This window comes from Hippocampus zosterae, chromosome 3 (assembly GCF_025434085.1).
Source record: "Hippocampus zosterae strain Florida chromosome 3, ASM2543408v3, whole genome shotgun sequence".
Lineage (NCBI taxonomy): Eukaryota > Metazoa > Chordata > Actinopteri > Syngnathiformes > Syngnathidae > Hippocampus > Hippocampus zosterae.
This window is the reverse complement of record NC_067453.1, coordinates 14,476,879-14,492,513: the sequence shown is the minus strand read 5'-3', so window position 1 is coordinate 14,492,513 and position 15,635 is coordinate 14,476,879. Positions and strand designations below refer to the sequence as shown.

The 15,635-nt window shown below is 42.5% G+C and overlaps 1 protein-coding gene across 2 annotated transcripts in view; it reads right to left on the bottom strand.

The window, feature by feature from the left end:
• LOC127598080 (DENN domain-containing protein 5B-like) overlaps window positions 1-15,635 on the bottom strand; it is a 36,913-nt gene that overhangs the window by 18,994 nt on the left and 2,284 nt on the right. For both annotated transcript variants that reach the window (XM_052061609.1, XM_052061610.1), the window contains exons 2-5: window positions 7,456-7,565; window positions 5,645-6,356; window positions 4,406-4,593; window positions 940-1,437 (exon numbers count right to left, since the gene is read on the bottom strand). In XM_052061609.1, coding sequence (XP_051917569.1) covers window positions 940-1,437; window positions 4,406-4,593; window positions 5,645-6,356; window positions 7,456-7,565 — 1,508 coding nt within the window. The remainder of the gene's footprint in view (window positions 1-939; window positions 1,438-4,405; window positions 4,594-5,644; window positions 6,357-7,455; window positions 7,566-15,635) is intronic.

The following is a 15,635-nucleotide window of genomic DNA, read 5'->3' as shown; positions in this document are numbered from 1 at the left end:
GAATAGACCTGGGTGTCGCTATTTTACACACAACTTTGAAGTCGCAATTTATTTGAATAACAATATTAATAATAATATAACATATAATGGGAATGAGCAGCACAGTGGTCGACTGATTAGCACGTCCGCCTCACAGTGTGACGTGGGTTCGAATACGAGCCTGGAGTTTGTCATGTTCTCCCCGTGCCTGTTTGGGTTTTCTCCGGGTACTCTGGTTTCCTCCCACATTCCAAAAACATGCGTGGCAGGTTGATGGAACACTAAATTGTCCCGAGGTGTGATTGTGAGCGCAAATGGTTATTTGTCTATGTGTGCCCTGCGAGTGGCTAGTAACCAGTTCAGGGTGCAATACACTTGGTGGCCGAAGACAGCTACCATAGGCTCCAGCACGCCCGCAACCACTGAGGATAAGTAGACATTCTATACATTGTATACATTTATGCAAGTGTTGACATTTTCAAATGATCATTTAAATGATGCTTGACACAATCTAATCATTCACCTACTGATGACGCAGGTTCAGGAGCAACTGGGGTTTCAGTATCTTGCTCAAGGACACTTGAACATGCTCACGATTGTTGAGCACTGAAGCCACAACCTCTCAGTTGGAAGAGTACCACTCTACCACTGAACCATGCCGCCCCTTTGTCTTCACTTCTACAACATCCCTGGGAAATTTGAATATCCCATCACTGACTCACTGGGAACTCGGGAGATATTTTTAGAATAGGCCTACGGGCTACTGATCTAGCCCTTAGCCCTGGTACGTCATTGTTGTTGTGGATTTATTCAATAAGTTTAAATGTGTCAAAAGTGTGAGGAGGAGTAAAACTTACAAAAATAAATACAGTACATAAAAAAGGAATATGTTCTTGTGACGGTGGGTAGGCCTTGAATGCATACCCCCCACTTGCCCATGAAAAGGGAGCTTCACTGTACCTTGTCAAAGTTGAACATTCCCTCGCGGTTACTCATCCAGGAATCCAAATCAAGTGCACTGTGGATCACAAACTCCTCATAGCGGCTGAACAATGTAGCGAAGCGTCCAGCAAACACCTCCCGAAGTTGAATGTTCATCTTCGCCTCACTCATAGCCTCCTCTTCCTCCTTCCACACGCGTTCCAGCGTCTTCCCTTCACCCAACATCTTGTCTCCTCCGCATCTCCAAGCCAGAGCCTGTAGCCTCTCCAGCACCTCCAGTTCTTCGCCTCTGAGGTTTCCGTTCGTTCTGTCTTCCATTAGATCCTCCAGGACCAGGCTACTCAGATGAGGAGAGGCCGGGGTGGGCTTTGTAAGGGTGCCTCCCTGCAGGGGGACCCCGAAATGCTGCAAGATGTCACTCAGTTCCCGTACCAGCTCAGCTTGGTCCGGAAAGGCGGGGAGACCCTCCGGAGAATCAATGCAGTGGTTGTCAATGTCCACAAAGCAAAGGTTGGCCTGTGTATGAAAAATATTTTTTTTTAAATTTCAACCAGCTTTTCAGCAGATAAAAAAATGACTATGACAGTATGCAGTATTTTGCATTTAATTAAAACGGGAAGTGTCGGAAACATCCAATTATGGGCCAAGATCATGCTGTCCATTCACTTTATAGATTCTTGCCAATTTCCATGAGAAAATGTCATTGATTTAGTAGATTTTTATGTATCAAAAGTACCGTACTAGTGGTATCAGTTATTTGGCATTGGTGAGTACTCAAGAGTTGAGGACCCGTACTAGTATCTGTCTGACAAAAAGTGGTATTAAACATCTCTACTTCTTATTTATACAACTGTTGTTGGGGTGTAACAAAAACTAATTTGAATCGGCAAATGGGTTTTGATTTAAAACATGCAAGAGTAAAGGAATCAAATCGTTCCACTTCAAAATATATCAAGCTATGTATCGAAATGATTTTTATTAGCGGAATAGGTCTTTGAAGGCAATGCCACATTTACAGTACTGGGTTCACTCATATGTATGTAAAATCATCACAAATAACTCATACCCTCTCGAACTGAGCCGTACCATATCAAATGGAATCTTGATCCCTTTAAATCGGATCAAATCGAATAATTTCACTTCAAAATAGAACAAAATAGAATATGTCATATTGCAACCCTTGTTTTGAGATATGTTCAAATTATATTTAATTGGAAAATAATACAATTATGCATAATAATTAAAAACCCCTGAGATAATAAAACTCAGCGGCAGAGTGGTCAACTGCTTAACACGTCCGCCTCACTTTGCAGTGGTGCAGGGTTCGATTCCTGAGGATCAGCGGAATAGAAAATGGACGGATGGACGGCTGTTTTGCTTAGGGCTGGCCCAAATTACGGTTATAGATCATTTCAAATCAATCATCCTATTGATTATTTCATTGATTAATTTGAAAAAGGTGAATGTTTGATTTGAAATGATTGTGGAGAAACACGTAAGAAAGTGTCACAGTCTAAGTAGCACAGTTCAGTCAGCTCACTCAACCTTGAGCACTGACCTCTGACAGTCAGATTAAAGCCTCAGGGGGGAAGGTTGGAAGATGCACACGAACACAGCCTGACTCAGCCTCATACATCATACTACTCTATTCACTTCCTGGTTTGTTTTGAAGGTTGTTTTCCACCCCGTGTCATCAAATTGCACCAGAAAAAAAATGAGATCATTAATTCACATGAATTATTCAGTATCTCTCATTGTCATGCACTGCTGCTTTCATCCATGCCCCCAAGTGACTCGGCTGCTTTCTTTCTAAGGCAACTTTAAAAGAGGCTCGGCCGAGATGCAATGAGGTCGTACGATTGATTGGAGTAGTGATCGTGGCAGGGCAGGAGAATGCACAAAGATCAGGTTCAAGAAAGAATAGCACGCAAGAACACATAAAACGTGGCATAAAATGTAAAACAGACTTTTTAATGACTGGTTTACAAATCAAATGGAAGCGACCGTGTAAATCTTTTGTTGCCTGCCTATTTTTGAAAATGTGTCTATGAGTGTGTGCTTCTGCACATCGCTTACATAACATCCATCCATCCATCCATTTTCTAATCTGCTTATCCTCATGAGGGTCGTGGGATTGCTAGAGCCTATCCCAGGAGCCTTCGGGCAAATGGTGGGGTACACAATGAAGTGGTTGCCACCCAATTGCAGGGCACATATAGACGAACAACCATTCACACACACAATCACACCAGGGGACAATTTAGAGCAGGTGTCACCAACATTTTTGAGGGTGAGAGCAACTTCATGTGTACCGATTGTGTGAAGGGCTACCAAATTGATACACGTCTGAAATAACATATTTGTCCAAAATACCTTCAATAATATGAGGATGTGTTATTTTTAATACTTGATGATTTAAATTGTCAGACTTTGATCGTGTTTCGAAATGTCTCACAGTACTGCCAATGTTTGCATTTTTAAATCATAATTTCTACTAGCAAATCACAATGTCCAGGCACTGGCGGGCTACTCAAGTGGTCTTCACGGGCTACCTGGTGCCCGCGGGCACCATGTTGGTGACCACTGATTTAGAGTGTTCCATTAACCTACTATGCATGTTTTTGTATTGTGAGAGGAAACTGTAGTACCCGGAGAAAACCCACGCAAGCATGGGCAGAACATGCAAACTCCACACAAAAAGCACGGAGCCGGAATCGAACCCTGCACCTCTGCACTGTGAAGCGGACATGCTCACCAGTCGTCCACCAGGCCGCCAGTTACATAACAGTGGGGCTAATATACATAATAACCGCCCAGACGCAGAGTTTCATCAGCCATGGCTTGAGCTGTACAAAGATCTAGTGCCACTTTCAAGCTATGGCAAGAACCCAGAGGTGCCTTGACCAAAAATAAGACCTTTTTCAAGTTATGAACTTTTGCTTGGTAGTTTTTGTGAGACAACATTTTGAGAGTTATGAGTGAGCTTGAACATAATAACTGTGTTGAATGAAGACTGATTTCTTTCTTTTACTTTTTTATCTACCTTATTTTCTGTCAAATTATTACTGTATATGTTTTATGTTCAATAAACAAACAAACCAACCAACCAAGCTTCAGATACACTGTCACTTTAGTGAAATGAAAAATAATAATAATAAATTGAGTGAGTCAGGTAGTCACTGTGATGCCATTTTGTGAGGGCAAGGAGAGCCACTGTCACTGATGCATTTGAAATGTTTCTTCAAACACACAAATGAGAACACTTGCAGGGAGTCGATGTTCACACTGAAATAACCAGACTCCAATGTCACTCACTAGGCCATGCCACGTACAAGCACATGTTCGACATGCCAATACTACAGTATGCACAGTACAGTAGTTCAGTTATTAAGTCAAGTGGAAAGTTTTTTGAAGTGTGGGGAAGGGAAGAAATCAAAAATTGTCTCAACATCCCGCAACCCAGAATTTCAAAGGAGCTCCTAACCTCGTGCGGCAGGTGGAGGGAGGGTCGCTGAGCATCATCCCTGCGCTGGATGCCCATTAGGAAGGGTACAGGAGCATCCAGCAGGTGGTGTAAAGGTGTGGAAATGATGGGAAGGTAGATGTGCTGCCACTGGAATGGGAACAACAATGTGGTGATGCCCTCAGCCACTGTCATCAAGCGCTGGTAGTCTAAGGAGGAAGAGGAGCAGTAAAGATAAGCGACACTCTAAACTAGTGGTTTAACTTTTTTACATCAAGTACCATGTCAAAAAAACACTTGGCTTATCAAGTACCGCCATAATTAGGGCCTGGCCGACTAATCAGCCTCCAAAAATAATCTGCAAAGCGCTTCATTTTTTCCCCACATGTCACAGCCTCATTTTAGTGGTATACTTTCATTTTCATTCATTCATTCATCTTCCGAGCCGCTTGATCCTCACTAGGGTCGCGGGGGGTGCTGGAGCCTATCCCAGCTGTCTTCGGGCAGTAGGCGGGGGACACCCTGAATCGGTTGCCAGCCAATCGCAGGGCACACAGAAACGAACAACCATTCGCACTCACACTCACACCTAGGGACAATTTGGAGTGTCCAATCAGCCTGCCACGCATGTTTTTGGAATGTGGGAGGAAACCGGAGCACCCGGAGAAAACCCACGCAGTTCCGGGGAGAACATGCAAACTCCACACAGGGAGGCCGGAGCTGGAATCGAACCCGGTACCTCTGCACTGTGAAGCCGACGTGCTAACCACTGGACTACCGGGCCGCCTACTTTCATTTTATCCTTCGAAATTCTAAACACAACCCATTACATGTAAAACGTTTTAGTTTTTTACTAATGTACATATGATGTTTGACTTTTTTATTTTTCTAAATTGGCAAAAATTTCAAAAACAAAACGTTTTCACATTGTCATCATGGAGCATTGGGTGGGAAAAACTGAAGAACAAATTTAAATTATTCCATTATGGGATGAGGCTGTAACATAAGATGTGGAAAAAGTGAAACTGAATATTTTTGCATGCGCTGTATATTGTCAAAGAACACAGTTTTCTGTGGGTCTGAAAAGATCGCTCCCAAATGCTCTAAAACATCTGGCCAGCATGGGGAACTCTCCTTTGAAAACGACAGGCTGTGAATGACTCAACAACATCCCATCAGAACCTCTTCTATTTTCACAGACGATTGGCCAACTGTATCTGATTAAAATGTTAATACAATTGCTAAAGAAGATCTTCATACCATGAGAGTAGAGCAGTATTTGCGTCTCCAGGAGTGAGCAGGTAACCAGTTGCACCATGTTATCCACACCGAGCAGAGAGAAGGCTTCTCCCAGAGGATACTCTGCGAGCGGAAGCTCACAGGAGCCAGGCCGTTGGCACAAGATGGGGCCTTGCACGCCGTGAAACCTTAGCGATCGGCCGGGCGGTGGCAGGGGAACCTCATAGAGGATGTTGTGGATGTAGCTTTCCAGCGGTAGAGGTGGTGCCGTTTGGGAGGCGACGGCCTGGTGCAGCTGAGACAAGAAGTGTTGAGACGCTCCAAGGAAGGGGAGCGGCGTAAGGAGGCAGAGGGCTTTGGACACATACAGCGTGTCATGAGACGGGTCGAAGGAGCCGGTGCAACCCAGACAGGTGGCGGCGGCGTTGGCGGTGGCTAGAGACTCGCCGTCCGACTCATCCAGGCTGCTCACCAGCGAGTCCATGCTGGAGGTGGATGGCGAGGATGCGGACGAGGAGGCGGACGAAGAGGAAGCGGAGTGGTGCTCCACGTGGTGCATCCTGTGAAGGGTCTGCATGGCTGTGATGATCTGCGCACCCATCACCTCCTCGTAGAAGGTGTGGACAAAGCCATAGGAGCGCGAACCATCCTCAAAGCCAACAGTGAACGAGTGGAAGTGAGACTCCAGGCAATCAACTTGAGTGCGGAAAGACAGACCCCTTGGCATGCAGAGCTGATGACGCAGGGGGTGAAAGACAACAATGACAAATTATTATAGGATAGTGCAATGTTTCCAACCTTTACTGAGCCAACGCACATATGCCTTGACTTATGAATTTAATTCATTCCATGACAACTATGACAACTCAAAAGTCATACGGCAAATCATCTTTCTCCAATGAACTCAAAGGAAATACCAATCATACCTTAAAAAAAACACATTAAAAAATGGTTAAATGTTTTTTACAAAGAAAAGAAACAGCACCCTAAAGTATTTTACTTTAAAATACAGTAAAAATATATTAAAAGAGAATTGAAAGAATTACATTTTTGTATATACCCTCATGATATACCATTGACCAGGGAATGAGTCATGGTCACAACCTGCTCAATGCCGATGCATTGACACTCAGCTTTACGAGACGAGACTTCTCATGTGAGTTTAATGTTGATGTTGCATCTTATTACACAGTTGACAGATGAAACATTTGAGCGCAATAAATCACTTCTAAACTGCAAAGAAATCTCCTGTATTAAATGAAAACATTTTGGGGCGGCACAGTGGTCAACTGGTTAGCACGTCGGCCTCACAGTGCAGACATACAGGGTTCGATTCTGGCTCTGGCCTTCGTGTGTGGAGTTTGCATGTTCTCCCCGTGCCTGCGTGGATTTTCACTGGGTACTCCTCCCACATTCCAGAAAACACGCATGGCAGGTTAATAATGGAACACTCAAATTTGTCCCTTTGCGTAAATGTGAGCACGAATGGTTCTCCGTGTATGTGAGCCCAACAATTGCTTGTCAAAAAGTTCAGGGTTTATCCCACCTACTGTCCGAAGACAGCCGAGATAGGCTCCAGCACACCCGTGAGCCTTGTGAGGATAAGCGGTTCGGATAAATTTAAAACATTTTGTCCCAATTAACTGAAATTTTGTCACTCCAAGTTGAACAAACAGAGACAGGAGATGAAGATCTTTTAGCTGTTATCATAAAACAATGAACACATTCGGACACTTTCTTATTTACAGAAATGTGTACTAATTCTAATCACTATTATTCATTTTCAAACATCAAAGTTTTCCTTATTATGTGAACAAAACCGAGATTCTCACCATGTTAACTGCATCCTTATTGAAGGGGTTCCTGTCTGTACTCTTGGGGTAGTGGACCAGAAGCCTAGATTTGAAGGAGCGGTGGATTGGACTTTGCTCAAAGCTCTCTCCTGAAAATCAGTCATGAGAACAATTGATTCAACTGATGCGAAATGGGTGGAAAGAGGATATCATAAATTGACAATCTCTACGAGGATTTACAATCACGAGCCACAGATAATCTGACATCAAGGAACAGACTTAAAAGGGAACTCAAGTTGAAAAATGCCATTGCAATATGTTGTATGTTGTCTAACTACACTCTCACAAAAAAGTCTACTAGAGAGGTTTATTTTTATCTGCCAAGGTACAATCCTTTTGCGATGTACCCTGTAAAGTTCAAATACCGGTAAGTACACTTAAGCATTGTTTCTGATTAGGAAAGATATGCAAATGGTCCAACTGGGCAAAGAAACCATTTCGGTACCTGAATGTTTGCATATAACGAAACGAACAAGTGCTAGGCCTACATGAATGCGGCCGAATAATGCGGCCAAAAGCATGGCCTTCGGAGAACACAGCCTATGAATTTGGATGCAGCCATTGTGTTCGTCCTTGTTCTTCTTCTGATGGCATCTGGCAAAGTAGCTTGATTGTGTTTTACCAGGACCAACAGTCTTTGTCCTTCCTCTACAAGGAAAGCAATGTGAATTGATGGTGGCCAGATGTTGTAGGCACTAAATGCTGACGCAATCTAGCAGTGGGCATCTGAAGCGCACAGATTTTAGTTGGTATCTCAACACTGAATAATGTTTCATTTGTTTGTGTTTCATGTGTGAGTTATTTAATTTCAAGTGTGAGTGACAAATACCGTTAGCTTAAGGCAAGCATGCTTTCTTTCTTATGTGGAAATATGCGTGAGTAAGAGTGAGACCAGGTGTTCAGGAAAACTTTAAAAACTGTTGTTTTAAATAAATGTAAATGAACAATGATGAAGTGGTGCATTCGCTGAGCAGACGGTCCTGTTCGGTTGCCACGCCGTGAAATGTCCGTCTCTACATGTGCACTGCAACTGACTAGTGAAAAGGCCAGAGTGTAGTCCACCTTTCACCCAAAGTCAGATGGGATAGGCTTCAGCACCCCACAACTCACAAGTTAAGTAGCCTTGAAAATTGAAGGATGGATGGATTCTGTTTACGTAAAACTATACATATAAAATATATAAAATCTCTCTAAATAGCAGATTTTCACCTATTGCAGCTGAGTCCCATTGAATAAATGGGGGTTCACAGTTGTAGTTTTTCCTGAGTGGGCAACTCATTTCATTTTTAAGCACCAGACTGGAAGCTTGGTGGGTGCATCTTAATCAGTAAGACAAATTAGTGTCGTGCCATGAGGTAGAATGAAACCTTGGAAAAGGGTGCCACGTCGCCATAGCAGCCATTTCCACCATGGCTTTAGGGGCAGGCATCAAGATGACTCTCACTTCAACCAATACATCACACCTGACACACGCAGCTTGCATGGTAGCGTGCAGACAAGAGAGACGTGTGTTTAAAGAGGGGGTGGATTGAGAGTGACAGAGCGAGAGAGGGGGAGAGAGAAGGACAGAGAGACACAAGAGGTGGAGTGGAGGGGAGGTTTGTTTCAGCATTCTAATGAAAGCTTAATTAAATGGTTGCCGTTGATGTTAAGGCGGAATTAGGGTGTTTCCTCAACTTAACATCTGAACAAGCAGCTCAATATACACTTGTCTCATCCTAGTGGTACAGTATACCCAAACGCACATCTTTATCAGAATCACTGTTGTTATTCTTTAAAAAATACAGACTCTGCTCTCAAATTACCGGTATAAGAACGTATCCAATAATTTTTTTTTCTACAATTGTTTCATGAGTTAAGCACAGGTTTTTTTGCTAAAGTGGTCTTATTATTGAGGGTAGCATTTGACATGCCACTTGTACAGTATGTAAATAACAAATATGTTAATTTTTTCACACAAAAAAAAGAAAACGGTTTGGTGGAATTACAAACAGTTTGAAATATCAGTCTGTGTTAAAACCTTCAAGCTTCTACAAGAAAGCAAAAAAAAGTCAGGAAAAGCCTCTTAGAAGATCAGAAAATTATTTCTGGTTAATCAAAACCACTTTAAATGGTGTCAGGTGTGTACTTATTCCAATTTATAGTAACATGAGTTTTCTTTGTTTGTTTGTTTGTTTTTTCTTACCACAGCCACATTCCTGTTAAATGAGGGTGTGCACCCACTTAATCTCAATTGGCTATTTTTACCTGCCCTTTTAAAAAAAATGTCTTGTTTTTTTAGAACCCACAAAACCTGGCATTTGAACCAGCATGTGTAGACTCTTTATATCCACTGTATACTGAAAGAATGATGATGCCTTCTCACTTGTCACAGAGACCTCATATAATAAAAGTTTCTGACCAAACAAGTGAATTTAGATATTTTCCAACAGCACACCCGGTGATCTCTCTTGGCATCCATTGGAGGATCTGCAGCACAGTGGTTGATAATCATTGGAATAGAGACTATTGACAAATATCAGAGAGATTTATTTGTGCTTTAAGTGTCTCGTTTGGTTTGACTGAACAGCAGCTGCACAAGAAAGACTCGCCCATGCATCAACACTTGAGCAGATGAGGACACACATATCAAGTGAAGGAGATTAAAATAGCAGCCAGTATCAGCTGCTTCGAAGGCTTCTTATAGGCCGTAGTGGAAAGTACTGTACTTTTGTAGATTTGTAGATTTTTCAGATATCTATACTTTATTTGAGGATTTATTTTTCTGATCATTTTTTACTTTGAACTATTTTGTGGTTTATTTTAGGTAGGTAGTTATAGGGAAAAATGGCGAAAATCGCTCTGCATCCACAAACTGATTTGTTTTATGCAGTGACAAAGCATGTGGTCACTTGCCTTCAGTGGCATGGACGTCGGAGTGTCAGCTGCATCGTGGTAGGAAATTTAAAGCTGCATACTGGCTAACTAAATTGAAGCATCTACAGGTTGAACAACGGCGGTTTCAGAATTGACCCTTGGAGAACCTCACAGGGCAAAGTCATTTGTTCCGATGTAGTGACCAATTTCAACAATAATTGGTAGTAGAGTGTGAGTGTGAATGGTTGTTCGTCTCTGTGTGCCCTGCGATTGGCTGGCAACCGATTCAGGGTGTCCCCCGCCTACTGCCCGAGAACAGCCGGGATAGGCTCCAGCACCCCCCGCGACCCTAGTGAGGATCAAGCGGCTCGGAAGATGAATGAATGAATGAATGATTTATGTCTACATTTTCACTTTGGTGCACTTCAGAAACTCTGTTGCTGTTTTGTTTTTTAATTTAAGTAAAATAGTTGAATCAGTAAAACAGTTGAATCAGTACTTCTACCTTGACCAGTATTTTTACACAAATACCGGTATATATACTTCTACTTAAGTAGATAGTGAGTACTTTGATGGGAAGTGCCATGCTTTTACAACACAATTGTGTCCTCTCCCGAAAGGATAAAAATCGATTAACCTTGGAATTTTGCAAAAGTGACAAATGTATTTAGCTTAGACTTATTAAAGCAATGCAAAGCCCAAACGTGTGGTCAGAGAGTCCTCATTGTCCGCCTATGTCATTCTCCTTTAAGCACCCCCATGACCGTTATCTGGCGTGAATGGGTCAAAGCTGAAGCCTCAGCCAGCCGGCATTCCAACGGGCAGCGTCATGTGAAATTTGATTAGGCTGCACAACACACTGCACTGCATTGAGAAACCAACAACAGCAGATTGTTCCTGGGTGCTTGGAAAGTCTCTCATGACTCACATTAGAGAGCAATACATCTCATCACATATAATTATATGAGAAGTGTTGTTTGTGTAGAATAATTTCAGTTTAGGATTTCCATGAATGAAATGATAACGACAAAGCAAAAGCTAAATAATCCAAATAATATCAAGAACAAAATTGAACTGCAATTTGATGAGTGCTGAATAGTTTTGATTGTTCATTTATAAATTCTAATAAAGATTACAAACATTTAAAACATGTCTTGGAGGACAGTTTAGTTGAAATCCAGTTCATCAGGGATTACATACCACACCCACCTAGAAAAGAATCTGATACAGAAAAACCACAATGCAAACTAAATGCCAGTAGACCGCAGTGCTGTCCAGCATATTGTGAGACAACCTAGTAGTACGTTGAAGGCGTGAAATGTGAAATTTGGACTTGCAAAAGTATTAAAAATAAAACGTGTTTAGTAGTTTGTGATAAATGTTAAGTGTAGGCAGGTAGCCTACTTAACAAGCAAAACAACAATGGCATGGCTTGTAGCTATTGTCCGTTGTCATTATACAGGTATTAGGACTGTCACTATTCAATATTTTAGAATTGATTATTCTATCCACAAGTCCATTGATTAGTCGGATAACATTTTATTTTGCGTTGCAGTGTGTTACAAAACCATTTTCACCCCATTATTGTTTTTTTAACCAATAAGTATTGTTGTCTGTTTGGTGTTTTAAACTGATTAAAAATACAACTGAAAAACAATGAAGCAATATCATACAAGAAGGTTGATGTTGTGCCCACCAAACCTTTTGAAACTGATTCAGTTACTGGTTCGGTCATTGTTTTCAAAGGGAAAAGCAGTTTGCAAATGTCTTATGTTGATCAAACACAAATGATTATCGGTTTCCTTTCACGAAGGAGTAATCAGAGAATACAGTAATTGTTGTTGAGAGGCTGCAATCAGTGGATTTGGACAATTCTAACTTTAACGATGGCACTAAACAATAACTCCCTGAAAATTGTTGACAGTAAATTTGACAATCCTCAGATTGAGGAGGAGCAGTGTGGTTTTCGTCCCGGCCGTGGAACAGTGGACCAGCTCTACACCCTTAGCAGGATCCTTGAGGGTATGTGGGAATTCGCCCAACCAGTCTACATGTGTTTTGTGGACTTGGAGAAGGCGTTTGACCGTGTCCCTCGGGGAGTTCTATGGGGGGTGCTTTGTGGGTATGGGGTACTGAACCCCCTGATACGGGCTGTTCGGTCACTATACCACCGATGTCAGAGTTTGGTTCCTATTGCCGGCAGTAAGTCGGAATCGTTTCCAGTGGGGGTAGGACTCCGCCAAGGCTGCCCTTTGTCGCCGATTCTGTTCATAACCTTTATGGACAGAATCTCTAGGCGCAGCCGAAGCGTTGAAGGGGTCCGTTTTGGGGGCCTCAGTATTGTGAGTGCCCCCTCCGGGTCGGGGAGGAGATCTTGCCCCAAGTGGAGGAGTTCAAGTATCTTGGGGTCTTGTTCACGAGTGGGGGCAGAAGGGAGCGGGAGATCGACAGGCGGATTGGTGCAGCGTCTGCTGTGATGCGGACGTTGTATCGGTCTGTCGTGGTGAAGAAGGAGCTGAGCCAAAGGGCGAAGCTCTCAATTTACCGGTCGATCTACGTCCCAACCCTCACCTATGGTCACGAGCTATGGGTCGTGACCGAAAGAACGAGATCCCGGATACAAGCGGCTGAAATGAGTTTTCTCCGCAGGGTGTCCGGGCTCTCCCTTAGAGATAAGGTGAGAAGCTCAGTCATCCGGGAGGGGCTCAGAGTCGAGCCGCTTCTCCGCCACATCGAAAGGAGCCAGATGAGGTGGCTTGGGCATCTGATTCGGATGCCCCCTGAGCGCCTCCCCGGTGAGGTGCTCCGGTCATGTCCCACCGGGAGGAGACCCCGAGGAAGACCCAGGACACGCTGGAGAGACTATGTCACCCAGCTTGCCTGGGAACGACTCGGGATCCCCCGGGGAGAGCTGGAAGAAGTAGCTAGGGAGAGGGAAGTCTGGGCTTCCCTGCTAAAGCTGTTGCCCCCGCGACCCGGCCCCGGATAAGCGGTAGATGATGGATGGATGGATGGATGGATGGAAATTTGACAATCAATCAGTTGTTGATTATTCGAGTTATTTTACATCTTTTCAATAATATCACACTTTACGTGACAGGTCAGAACTGTGTGCATGAGTATCTATTAAATAACCGCTTTTAAAAAAATACATGCTCGTACTTACTCTTGCAAACCTAGCTTAATTCAGATGCTTCTATTTAGTCTGGCCATCGCTGGCCATGTGTTAAAATTAACTGGCTGATCACATCAAGGATTTACTTCCTCTCTTTACAATGACGTGTGCCTTTCCAAAACATGTCCTGTCAATTGAATTTAACATTGTGGACCCCAATTAACATGGAAAAGCATTTCAAGAGTGAATAAGAGAAATAAAACGGGATGAGTCACATTTCAAATTTCAGTTTTGTTTCATCCAAAACATGTACATTGGCCACTTGAAAGGTATCGTATCCATTGAGTTAATCATGAACCAATGTCAAAACAATCCTCAATAGCGATCCTGCACATAAAGTAGATTTCTACTCTGATGGAATGAACCAACAAATTCAACAATCCAGGTCAGGCCGACTAACATATAAGTAATGCTGTTTTATGGTGTAACAGTACCAAAAAAAAGAGAACTGCATTACTTTGCCGGAAAAATCTATACTTTACCTTGTTTTTAAAGTATCAATTTTTCAGCATGTGCACGTGACGAAAAAACAGAAACAAGAAATCTCTAAAAACCTCCACGCTCCTGTGGAACGTCCAGACACACGTGGTGTCATCTGGAATTATTTTGTCTAGATGGATGACACACAACCCAAAGCCTGTCAATAAGGCATGCCATAAGGCCACTCGAAAGGGAACACAACCAACATGACATTGTTGACTAATATCTTGAATTATTTCATGAATTCAAAGAGCAACAGGTTACCCTGTGACACATTTAAAATATTTCCCATCAAGTCAAACCAGTGCATTTATTTTGTGACAAAGAATCTTGTTCTGATAGGTTGCATTTCACAGGGCAATTATTAAATATTGTTGGTAGCAGAGTACCGCTGAGTGAGAAGTGAAATAAAGACACTTAATAGAAAATAACAGTGTCCGTGTATTATTTACTATGGAAAACAACAAATAAAGTCAAACATAAGAAAACTGCATGGCATGAGAAAGCTTGCATGTAAAATAATTTGAAGTTGTCAGCTATTGTTGAACTGCTTTTACTGATATTTTAGATTTTTGCCATGGCATTATTTCACCACTTGTACCGAAGTACTTTCTGTGGGTATAATATCCAAGTCCAAATTTTGATACCGTGTCAACACTAGTTCACTGTACTGCATGTAGTTATTTGAGGGGAAGAGAACAGCGGTTTTATATGTTAGGCTATTGCATAATAGAAGACAGTGTTCTGAAATGCACTAAGCCCCTCTTCCTCAACTGGCGGACCGCGATCCACGACCGGACCGCCGACCTCCTCTGTCCGGACCCTCGGCAAATTGTATATAATAATTTATAAATGGATTTTTACGTGATACATTTTATATTTGTGGACTATAATCTGCGCATTACCACGATCGCTTGTTAAAATTATCCGTTGTATTCTTTGCGTGCACTAACAGATGTAATGCAGAGGACCGCGGCAGCGCGACTTTGTGTGTATGTTTGACTTACTCGAGACCCTGCGTGAGCTGGGCATGTCGGCGATAACGATGCGCTGATTGGCTCCTCTGAACTTAAGGTGTGCTATACATAAGCGTAAGCATATACGATGCGCTGATTGGTTCCTCTGAAATTAAGGTGTGTCAATACATAAGCGTCAGCACGCATTGAAATGGATGATAGTGTCAGGAAACAGACGCATGCGCGACGCCACAGTGTGCTCACAGCTTCAGCCCAGGAGAGCCGCACACAGACAATTAGACAAAACGAATCGCGGGAGGTTTCGATTGTGTGCAGTTCTGCTGCCGTCTACTTTGCAGCTGTTTAATAGCAGAACACCGCAACATGGTAAATGAACATCCCAATGGCGTCCTCAAATAATATTTGCATGCCTCAGACATTGCATTCACCTATTGTGGAAGAAAATCACTGCACATTCCTGTGCTCCCTTGTGTCAGTATTTAAAATGGTTCTTAACTCCTCTTCTGATATATTTTTTAAGTGATTTCAGAAGGGATGTGAAAAGGGGAATTGTACAAATGAAAAGGATATTTTTGTTTTTATGTTTAGTATTTATTTTGGTAAAATTAGTATTTTGTTTTGTTTTTGTTAAATTAATGGGAAAATTACAACTACTGTACTGTTTAACAAAG